The sequence below is a fragment of the Chiloscyllium punctatum genome, chromosome 38 (assembly GCF_047496795.1).
Source record: "Chiloscyllium punctatum isolate Juve2018m chromosome 38, sChiPun1.3, whole genome shotgun sequence".
Taxonomy (NCBI): domain Eukaryota; kingdom Metazoa; phylum Chordata; class Chondrichthyes; order Orectolobiformes; family Hemiscylliidae; genus Chiloscyllium; species Chiloscyllium punctatum.
The window spans coordinates 59,610,165-59,622,448 of record NC_092776.1 but is presented as its reverse complement, the minus strand read 5'-3'; the positions used below and the strand labels follow the sequence as shown (position 1 = coordinate 59,622,448).

The window sequence follows — 12,284 nt, the reverse complement described above, 5'->3', positions numbered from 1 at the left end:
GTTCTCTACCACATTCTTCTCCACAGTAAACACAGAACAAAATGCCTGTTTGGTGTCTCCCTCATCTCCTGCAGTTCCACACATTAGCAGCTTTGCTGACCTTTAAGAGTCTCTAGTCTCTCCCTAGTTACCTTTCTGTCCTTAATATATTTATAGAATCCCTTTGGATTCTCCTTAATCCTATTTGCTAGAGCTATCTCATGTCCCCTTTCTGCCCTCCTGATTTCCCTCTTAAGTATACTCCTATTGCCTTTATTCAATAGACAATAGACAATAGACAATAGCCAATAGACAATAGATGCAGGAGTAGGCCATTCTGCCCTTCGAGCCTGCACCGCCATTCAATATGATCATGGCTGATCATTCCTAATCAGTATCCTGTTCCAGCCTTATCTCCATACCCCTTGACTCCACTATCTTTAAGAGCTCTATCCAATTCTTTCTTAAATGAATCCAGAGACTGGGCCTCCACTGCCCTCTGGGGCAGAGCATTCCACACAGCCACCACTCTCTGGCATTCCACCATTCTCTCCTGGCGATCACTCAGTTTCTGCTGCCAATACCTGACAGATGCTTCCATATTTACCTTGGCCAAAACCTCAATTTCTCTCATCAACCAGCATTCATCAACGAGCATTGCCTTTCACCCTAACAAGAAAATACTGTCTTTGGATTCTCAATATTTCATTTTTAGAGATTTCCCATCTTCTAGCTTTCCTTTTACATCTGCCTCCAATCAACCATTGAAAGTTCTTGCCTAATACTGTCAAAATTGACCTTTCTCCAAATTAGAACTTCAACTTTTAGATTTGGTCTATCTTTTTCCATCACTGTTTAAAAACTAATAGAGTAATGGTCGCTGGCCCCAAAGTGCTCCCCCATTGACACCTCAGTCACTTGCTCTGCCTTATTTCCCAAGAATAGGTCAGGTTTTGCACCTTCTCCAATAGGTACACCCACACACTGATTCAGAAATTTTTTGTACACTCTTAACACTATGACAATCCTAGTTTGTATTTAGAAAGTTAAAATCCCCTACCATAACCATCATTCTTACAAATAACTAAGATGTCCTTACAAGTTTGTTTCTCCACTTCATGCAGACTATTTGGAGGTCTATAGTATAATCCCAGTAAGGTGACCATCTCTTTCTTATTTTTCAGTACCACCCAAATAACTTCCCTGGCCATATTCCCAGGAATATCTTCCCTAAGTACAGCTGTAATGTTATCCCTTATCAAAATAGTCAGTCCCCCTCCTTTCTTCACCACCACCCCCCCCTCCCACTTTTATCCTTCCTACAGCATCTATACCCTGAAACATTAAGTTACCAGTCCTGTCCATCCCTCAGCCACGTCTTTGTGATTGCTACGATATCCCAGCCCCATGTTTCCACGCCCTAAGTTCATCTGCCTTCCCCGTTAGGCCTCGTGCATTAAAATAAATACAGTTTAACTTATCAGTCCTACCTCTTTCTCTACTTTGTTCCTGCCTGTCCTACCTATTTGACTTACTCTTTTTCCCAACTGTACCAGTCTCAAACTGATCTCTTTCCTATCTCCCTGGGTCCAACCCCGCACCTTAGTAGTTTAAATCTTCCCGAGCAATTCTAGTAAATCTCCCCATCAGTATATAAGCCCCCCTCCAATTCAGGTGCAATCCATTCTTCTTATACTGGTCACTTCTACCCCAGAGGAGATTCCAAAGATTCAAAAATGTGAATCCTTTTCCCCTGCACCAGCTCCTCAGCCACACACTCATCTATTCTATCCTCCTATTCCTATCCTCACTAATAATCCAGATATTAAACGACCTTCTTATTAAATTCCTGCCTAACTTCCTATGTTCTCTCCTAAGAATCTTATCCTTTTCTCTTCCTATGTCGTTAGTTTCAATGCATACAATGACCTCCTGTTGGTCCCTCTCCCCTTTGAGAATATTCTGCACCCTCTCCAAGATATTTTTGATCTTGGCTCCAGGGAGGCAACGCATCATTCTGATGTCTTGCTGTCGGCCTCAGAATTGTTTGTCTGTGCCTCTGACTCGAGTGTCCCTATCACAATCAACTGCTTGGAACCTGGCATAGCCGTCGTTACATTAAGAGCCAATCTTGGTACCAGAAATCTAGCTGTCAGTGTTACATTCCCATAAGAGTCCATTGCTCCCTACATTTTCTCAGATAGTATACTTGTTTGAGATGAGGATAGCCACAGAAGACTCCTATACCATCCGACTCCCTCTCCTATCTTTCCTGGATGTCACCCATCTTCAGTTTATCTCCCTTCCTGCAACTGCCATCCATCACACCTCCAAGCTCCTGTAAATTCCTCATTGCCTCTAACTGCTGCTTCAACTAATCTGATAGGATTCACAACCAAACACACTTCCTGCAGACATAACTATCACGCACATGGAAAGCCTCCCTAATCCCCACATCTAACAGGAAGAGCACATCACTCTACGAAAGACTATCTTTACACATTAAGAATCTATAGACTCAGAAACTAGCACAGTCACACTACTCTAAAAACACTGCTCCAGGCTAGCTTAATACCTATGTTTTTATATTTCTGAATTTGAATCAAAAGACAGGTCTCAATAAAAAACACAACCAAAAAAGAACCCACTCTGCTCACTACTGTAGATTTATGAAAGAAAAACAGTAAAGTTACACTTTAAAAAGCCACTTCGCTGCTGCCCTGCTGTGGGCTCCAACACACCTGCTTCTCGAAGGTCAGCTGTGAATTTTGCTGTTTGTTTATTTTTCTTAGAACTAACTCGGATGTTCATACATACTTTAAACCAAACATCAAAGGCAGCAGATGTGCAGGTTACTGCTGGGTGAGGCAGCAGTATAGGTTTCTTTCTCTGTTTGAATCACTTCCCATGTGGGCTCTACCTTTGTCGGTTTTCCTTCTTTTTAAAGTGCTGTTGTTTTGATATTACTTTTTTCCTAGTGTTCCAAAACAATGCAACAGCTTATAAAACAGTAATTACAGCTCCAGAATTCAAGGAGATCAGCTCGAACACTGAAAATACCTCAAAAAAGAAAGGAGCAGCCTTTGCAGCCACAAATTTTTCCCGTCCTCCATCTTGGATAACCCCGAATCCTCACATGTTCAGCAAGTAATCCGTAGGGCACATCTGAATTTTCTGACATGCAATACCAGCCATCAAAACCATGCATTGACCAGGAGACGTCAGTTTAACTACTTTAAAGCAAATATGTAAATTTTAAACACAAAATAAAAGCATAAGGTGCTTACCTCACTTCTGGTGTTGGTGATCCTATCACAATGCATTCAAGCTGGATTTTGCTTCCCTCAGCAGCTTCCCTGCTCTTTAGTCGCTGAATGAATCGTGGTGGATTCCCTTCAGTACCTTCAATGCAAACAGGTCTTGATTGAATTTCAGTTGATTTAGCTTCTGTTGTTAGTGTCTCAGTATCTGCTGATAGAACTGGGGCTTGAGCTATTGCTTCAGATTCCTCTTTTGTTAGGATTTCATCACTCAACTGAGCCGAAAATGGAACATGCACTCTCTCCCTCTCGTCGACAGACCAAGATGAATGTTGAGCTTGTGAACCAAACTTTGACTGCGCCCTGTTTCGTGAGTTTTTACAGGTTCTAGGTTTAATCCGTTTTGTACTTGTTGTTTTAAAAAGTGAAGATAACTCCTCAATAAAATCTGCAGCTTTACTTAAGTAATCCTTTTTAGCCTCTGCTTCAGTACAATAAGGGGTGTTCCTTGACTGTTTTCTTAATTCTCTGTAACTGTCTTTTGAGCTGCTGGATCGTCTGGTGAAATTCTCACAGTGGTATGGTTGACTGGTCAGTTTTTCTGGGAAATCTGAGGAACCTGTAGATTCTAAAACTTTGCTATTCCCAGCAGGTTTCAAAGTGTCATACACATCTTTGGTGGTGCAGGTTACATTGATCTGCTTTTCATCTTTCTTCACTTCATCAGAACACTGGGCAATTGCTTCCTGAGCTAAATTGACACTTTTGTCCAATTCTTCCTGACTCAAAAATGCAGACAAGTCAGGGGACTCATCCTGACCATCTAAATCCTGGGAAACCCCAGATTTACTGCCATAATAGAAATGTTGAGAGGTAGCTTCTGACCTGCTTTTCTCGCCGTGCTCTTGATGAATTCGGACTTCAGCTAAATAGCTCTCCCTCAGTAGCTGAGATATGGACGTAGAGGCTTCAAGGTTTTCCTCTTGCATTCTGTCATGAATAAAAAAAGGAATTCAGGTTACAGCTTTTGCCTTACTAACTTCATGTTGCTAACTGAACTAAACATCCAGACATTCATCATATCAAAGAATCCCTAGTGTCAAAGCCATTTGGCCCCTAGATTCTGCACAACCCTCCAAAGAGCATCTTACCCAGAACACCTCACCCCAACCAATGCTATCCCTGTAACTCTGCATTTCCCATGGTTAATCCACTGAGCCCGCACATCCCAGGACAATGTGAGCAATTTAGCATGACCAACCCACCTGACTTGCAATTCTTTGAATGTCTTATGTTGTCTTTACAAGTGAATAATCTCATAGTACCAGTCACCGTTTAACTTCATGATCATTAAAGGATATTTTACATACTAAGTTTGGTTCCCAATGAAGTGGGACTTAATGAATAACCTTGCTCCAGATTTCAGTGAGAGACAAAAAACACCTCCAGATGTTGGAATCCGAGGTAGACAAGCAGGAGGCTGGAAGAACACTGCAAGCCAGATAGCATCAGGAGGTGGAGAAGCCAACGTTTCAGGACCTGAAGAAGGGTTACACCCAAAACATCGACCGCTTTCCACCTCCTGATATTGCCTGGCTCACTGTGTTCTTTCAGCCTCCTGCCAGATTTCAGTGAAGCAGCAGAAGTGAAATGTGACAGTGTTTACTTACCACTTACCACTGGGTCCATATCAGCAGTCATAGAATTAGATCCTTAAATGTAAGGACCTGAAGTTGTACAAGAAGGTCTTTCCACTACTTAAACAGGGAGTCACAGAAAGGCATTAGGATCTCTCCCTGCACCCTCCCTGAGAGGCTGGAGCAGAATGTGACATAGTCAGAGTTGAGTAACTGGCTACAGAGCACTGTTGTAGATTGATTGATTGATTGAGAAAAATTGAAAACCTGAGTAAGCAATTCCATTATTTCCACATGGGAGCTGGGGAATTACGCCTATTCCTACAATGTCTTTGTTCAAGACACACACAACGAAATGCGCACACCCACCCCCTCTATGTCACTGTAGGACAAGACAGCACCCAGTATCAGGGAACAGCCTATCAGTGCTGTCTGGACCAGAGCAGCAAGCACATGAGATCAGTGATTGTCTAGCTAGAAAACTTTGAAAAATTAGGTTAATGAGAACAAATGTTTTGACAGTTACTTGTACCTGCCCTTGAGAAGATCACAGTTTGATGGTATCATCTGTTTCTGTTTGATCCTTCATTGCCATGCGAACATTTGTTGCTTAGTTCTTGTAGGTCTTTCTAAGTAACTACAATCCTAAGAAGGAGGATCCCTCAGAGGAAGGGATCCCTTCTAGGGAGAGTTATATGCACTGTCATCCAGAAAGTGAAGTCAGTAAAACTTTTGAATGATACATACTGGTCCAACTTTTATACTTCAGAATGGGAGCCTAGTATCTCCAGACATTCCTTTCCAATTATTACTGTTTTTGACCCTTTTTGATGTACTCAGTTACTCCCAAATACCAACACTGAGACTGACACTCATCTGAATTGGAGAAAGAATTGTAGAGTCTGTATGTTATGAAACACCAATGCATTTTTGAGTACTGGGGTAGCACAGGAGATTCAATTCCCCTCACAATAATTGATGACATTCTATTAGCTTTCCCAATTACTTACTCGGTCTACATATCAGTTGTGTGATTCATGCATAAGGGCACCCAGATCCTTTTTTATTAAATGTTGCAGCAAACGTTGTGTTAATCAGAAGCACAATGCATCTCCTTTCTGCATTCTTAAAATTAAGGGATTTCAGGTCCCAAACACAGTTGCAAAAGCATGGTAGTCATAGAGTTATTTTAAATTTGTTCACAGAATATGGATGTTGCTGACTCAGTCAGCATTTTTAACTCTCCCTAATTGTCCTCAAGAAGGTGAGGGTGAGCTGCTTTCCTGACCACTGCAATCCATATGGCATTGTCTGGAGTTGCTGTTATTGTTTCCAGTGCCAAGTCAATGTTGAGTGATACATCTGGTTTCATTCCTTCAAGTCTTTTTAATCATCTAATTCAGTTAAGTGACTTGCTAGACCATTTCAGTTGGCATTTAAGAGTCAATTACATTGCTGTGGGCCTGAAATAACAGACCAGATGAGGTACGAGCATCAGACTTCCTTCCCCGAAAGGGTATTAATGAACAAAATAGTTTTTTTTTACAATAATTGCCTGTGGGCTCATGGTCACCATTATTGAGATTAGTTTATAATTCAAGGATTATTGAATTTAAATAATGTCCCCAGAGGATGAGCAGGGCTAATTACTACCAGTCCATTAATTACACCACCACCTGCAGACAGCAAGCAGGAATTCAATTGACTTCAAGACCGCAATGTAAAGATAGGGTTTGAAAATATTAGTGCAACATAACTACCCAATTGTCAGGGAGCAAAAGAGCTGTTTACTTTGTAGAGCGTAGAGCAAAGATTCAGAGTAATCTTGTGGCTTCAACGGGAGCTTAATTGCTGGAAGAATACAATGAAGGCTTGGGGGAGCCACATTGTTCATTGAACTCCAAGTCACTCTCTTTGAGCACAATACTACACTTCACTGCAAACATGAGTTTGTAGAATCACTTGCTGCTCCAGCCACCTTTAAATAGCTACATTTTAGAAACCATTTCTATTCTAAATATTTCCATTCTGGTTTGCCGTCTCTAAGTTTGTAAAAAAGATGATCCACTCACAAAGTAAAACTGTAGTTTTAAAAGATACTGTGCAGTGGCATGTCACCTGTCATCAGACATTTTTTCTGGAACTCACTGCCTGACAGCTCTTGAGTGTACACAAACTGTAATCACCACCCCTACTCAACAGTATGCAGCAGTGAGGAATAAATATTGGTCTTACTAGTGACACTACATTTTGTGAACAAATATGAAAAAAAGTCTCTTCAATCTGTTTTTTTAAAAAATGCTGATGGTTTCTGTTTGCTGCTCTGGAGTAGTACATAGCTGGTGTTTTGAAAGAAATCTAGATGATGGCTATTTCAGTGCAGTTTCTTCTCAAAATGCCTTAAAAAAAACCCCTGAACATTAAGTATATATATGAAATGAAGGTTGGCAACACTAAATCTGTTATTAGACTAACAGTCAACACTTCTGATGCATTGATTGCTCTGGGCTGACCACATGCTCCTGACACTCAAACCATAGAAAGCAGCAGAGGGAAGATTGCCCTTCCAGAAGAACTCTTTCTGCAGCTGTTGTGTACATTAACTCTCGCAGCAGATCCCCTAAGCAGAAATCTAATTATAGTCTTGCGATATCAATTTACTATTCAAAAATCAAAGCAAGCCCTGAGTCATCTTAAATTTGTTACAAACAGTTATCCTACTTTGTAATAATGATATTGAATTTTAGAAAAGGACTGGGAGATGAGGTCATTCTACAAGAAGATGTGACGTCACTTGAATATCTATGGCATGTCTGTCAGAACACAAAGCAGTGATAGCCTCAGTCGCTTAATAAGATAAAAATACATCACCTAACAAGTCCTGAATGCAAACTCAAATGAAATCCAATGACGACGTTTAAATAAGGTTCTTAGCATTGGAATCCAGCACTTGTTTCTGTTCAACAGAGTTTGGCAAGTGTTTGCTCTTTATGTGAGTAATGATTCAAAGAGCATGCTACTTTCAATTCTATATTCATTTCAACAAATTATTCAAGACATTAACACTGCATTAAACTCACAAAACAATACCTTTTAACTGGCCCAGTGGATGGTGTGATGTGAAAATCTAGCAATGGCAGTTACTCAGTAGAAGTTGGAGAGATGGGACAGCACTGCAATCCTCAGACCCTTGGGGAAAGAGCAACTAACAGCCCGCAGGTTGGTTGAGAGTTAACCTTGACGTTGTTGCGATAGTGGTAATAAGCAATGGGCAACCTGTCACCACAGTGCAAGTAACATTTGTCAGCATACTGGGTCCGAAGTTATTTTCAGCAGATGAGACCATGTGGCTGGGAAATGTTCACCTCATTGGATGGGGGTGGGGGGGGGGGTTGGGGGGAGGATGTACAGCACCTAAGACACTGACTCAAAGTTGAGCCTATAACAGACCTCGCATGTGTATTCTAGAGAATTTTATTGATTGATCAGCATTGAACATAATTAGAAGTGGGACTACATTGCAGAGCACTACATTATTCAAAACCTGTTACTTCTCTGAAAATTAGAATTAAGGCATGTAATTTCAAAATAAATGTATGGATAAAACACACAAATAATTTTCATTATATTCCACAGTGACTGTTTAACAGGTGGGTGCTTCCAAAAATAGCTGCTACATGTCAGTCACCTTTGTTGAAAAGATTCATGTGCTGTTTCACTATTTGAAGAAATGTGTATGCATTAGCTGTAACATTTGTAAAAATATGGCTGCAACATATTATACATTTACCTTTTATGAAAACAGAACAAATACTTAAGAAATGTTTTGCACTTTCACTCTTACTCCAAACTCGAAATACTTAGAAAAGTCTGATACCGTTGGTCAAACTTTCCCTTCTTGGTACATGCATTAAGTGATATTGTTAATGATTCTCTCTCCCCAGGTATTGTTTCCTCAACCAATCCACTCACCTGTGACCCCTCTGTCCTTGCAAACCACTGTCGCATCGCCAACTTCACGTTCCTCTCCAAAGTTCCAAAGAACATGTTGTCAACTTCTCAAATCTGTTGTCAATTTTTCTCCATAATTTCATATTGGAGTCAGGTTTCCAGCCCTCCATACTTCCACAACTGTGTGTGACTGTGACTGTCATAAACTGTCCTTTCTTGACCTTTATGTAGCAGAGGCCTGTGACCTGCAGTGTTCAGCAGGAATTGTCACTGGGTCCACTTTTGTTTGTCATTTATATAAACGACTTAAAAGAGAATATAGAAGGTTAGTAAGTTTATGGATGACATCAAGATTGGTGGGTATAATGGACAGTGAAGAAGGTTATCTGAGATTACAAAGAGATCTTGATCAACTGGTCAGTGGGCTGAGGAGTAGTAGAAGGACCTTAATTTGGATAAACACGAAGTATCGCATTTTGGTAACACAAACAAGGGCAGAACCTGTACAATTAAAAGTAGGGCCTTGGCTAATGTTCCAGAACTGAGACATCTAGGAGTTCAGGTACACAATAGATTGAAGTTTGCATTAGTGTGCAGACAGGGTGGTCAAAAAGGGGTTTGACATGCTTGCCTTCATCGCTCAGACCTTTGAGTACAGGAGTTGGGACATCATGTGGAGGTTGTACAGGATGTTAGTGAGGCCTCTTCTGGAATACTGTGTCTAGTTCTGGTCGCCCAGTTATAGAAAGGATATTATTAAGGTGGAGAGGGCTCTGAAAAGATTTACTGGGATGTTACTAGGAGTGGAGGGTTTGAGTTATAAAAATAGGCAGGGACATTTTTCACTGGAGCTAGGACATTGAGGGGTGACCTTATAGAGGTTTATGAAATCATGAAGAGTTTAGATAAGATGAAGAGCAAGGGTGGGGGAATTCAAAACTAGGAGGCATATTTTTAAGATGAGAGGAGAAAGTTTTAAAAAAGGGCAACATTTTTTACAGAGAGTGGTTTGTGTGTGGAATGAACTGCCAGAGGAAGTTGTGGATGCTGGTACAGTTACAACATTTCAAACACATTTGGATAAATATATCAATAGGAAAGATTTTGAGGGAAATGGCTAAATATAGCAAGTGGGACTAGTTGAATTTAGGAACATCGTGGGCGTGGACTAGTTGGACCAATGGGTCTTTTCCGTGCTGTCTGACTCTAGTCTTTGATAAAGTTTCCAATGCTTCTTCCGAACTGTCCAGTTGGGAAGTTGGTTAGTTGGTTCTATCATTTTCTTATCAAATCTTAGCAATGGTTTCTCTTCCCAGTCTGACACTGATACCTGTGGTGTCCTCCAAGTACTCAGTATCCTTGGTCCCCTTGATTTCTCAGCAAAATGTTACTCATTAGTGATATCATCTGAAAACATGTCATATACATTTTCAAATTGAGGAATGATAGATTTGGAATGATGTCAGAGGTAGTTTCTATACTCGGAGTGTGGTAGAGGCGTGGAATGCACCGCCTGTAACAGTTGTAGACTCGCCAACTTTACGGGCTACGAGCATTTAAATGGTCATTCGATAGACATATGGACGAGAATGGAATAGTGTAAGTTAGATGGGCTTCAGATTGGCCCTCGATGTTGTGCCACCCTGTGAGACCAAAGGGCCTGTACTGTGCTGTAATGTTCTACATTCTACATTCTTCAGTTCTTTCTCACTGCACCCGCTGAAGCTCTTTATCATCTCTACTTTGTCACATTACTTTTCTGTCATCCAGTATTGATAAGCAGAAATTTCTTACAACTAAAAATAGGAAAGACTGAAGCTATTTATTTGGTCTCTGCCATAAACGCTGACTATCCCTGGTAACTGTTGGAAGCTAAGCAGATTTTCCCCAATGCAATGCTGTGTTGAATGCTCAACTGAATTTGAAACAACACTTCAGCCCTGTCAACAAAATCAGTTCTAACTCTATTGTGTTACTTAATTCCTGTGTTCATTTCTCGATAAAATCATCATTCTTTGCTTTTGTTACCTCAGAACTGAATACTTCAATGCTGTCCAGCCAGATTCCCATCTTCCACCTTATATAAATTTATGCTCATTCAAAATTCCACTGCGTTTAGCTTAACTCTCCATAATCTATCCATTACCCATGCTTTTTGAGCCGCACTGGTTCCTGCTCTGACAATGACTCAATCCCAATATCCTCAACTTTGCTTTCAAATCCACATATAACTACACCCCTCCTAATCGCTGAGGAACTTGCAACAACTTTTTGAAATCTCTGCACTGCTCCAATTCTGGCCCAATCTCATCTCCCTCTTTGATAAATTCACCATTAGCTGACATGATACTTGGTCCTGATTTTGAATTCCTTCCCCAAATTTGTCTGCCTCTCTTTTTGCCTGTTGTTGCATCAAGTATGAAAAGAGGGCTGAGGTATATGAGTCATAAAGTCATACAGCACAGAAACAGACCTTTCCATCCAATCAGTCCATGCTGAACGTAATCCCAAACTAAACTAGTACCAACTGCATCCTCCTGCCCATATCCCTTCAACTTTTCCTATTTATTTATCTATCCAAATGTCTTTTTAAATGTTGTAATTCTATCTGCCTCCACCACTTTCTCAGGAAGTTCATTCTACTTGTGAACCACCTTCTGTGTAAAGAAATTTGCCTCATGTCTTTTTTAAAATCGCTCTCCTCTCATCTTAAAAATGTGCCCCTTAGTCTTGAAATCCTCCATCCTAGGGATAAGACAACTACCATTATTGCTATCTATACCTGTCATTATTTTAGAAATTTCTATCAGATTGCCTCTCAGCCTCCTAAGCTCCAGTGAAAAGAGTCTCAATCTATCCAGCCTTTCTTTATAACTCAAACCTTCCATACCCAGCAACATCCTGGTAAATCTCTTCTGAACCTTCTCCAGCTTGACAATATCCTTCCAATAACTGGGCGACCAGAACTGGACACAATATTCCAGAAGCGACCTCATATTGTACAACCTCAACATGACTTCCTAACTGCTATACTCAAAGGACTGGGCAATGAAGGCAAGCGTGCCAAATGGTTTTTTAACCGTCCTGTCTATATGTGACACAAACATCAAAGAATTATGCACCTGAACCCCCAGGTTCTTCTGTTCTACAGCACTCACCAAAGTCCTAACATTAATTGTATAAGCCTCACCCTTGTTTCATGTACCAAAATGCAGTTATCCAGATTGAACTTCATCTACCATTTTTCAGCCCATAGATCCATTTGATCAAGATACCAGGATGTTGTCTGGAATGGAGAATAGGTCGTACGAGGATAGGTTGAGAGTTCTCGGCCTTTTCTCGTTGGAACGGCGAAGGATGAGGGGTGACTTGACAGAGGTTTATAAGATGATCAGAGGAATAGATAGAGTAGACAGTCAGAAACTTTTCCCCCGGGTACGACAGAGTGTTACAAGGG

The 12,284-nt window shown here is 40.8% G+C and overlaps 1 protein-coding gene across 7 annotated transcripts in view; it reads right to left on the bottom strand.

The window, feature by feature from the left end:
* Positions 1–12,284, bottom strand: part of mypn (myopalladin) — a 304,790-nt gene that overhangs the window by 253,507 nt on the left and 38,999 nt on the right. For 5 of the 7 annotated variants that reach the window (XM_072557964.1, XM_072557967.1, XM_072557968.1 and 2 more), the window contains exon 2: positions 3,267–4,229. In XM_072557964.1, the coding sequence (XP_072414065.1) occupies positions 3,267–4,228 (962 nt within the window). In that variant the 5' untranslated portion in view covers position 4,229. Of the gene's footprint in view, positions 1–3,266; positions 4,230–7,966; positions 8,129–12,284 lie in introns of those variants that run through there. The other 2 variants (XM_072557970.1, XM_072557965.1) reach the window with 2 other exon arrangements.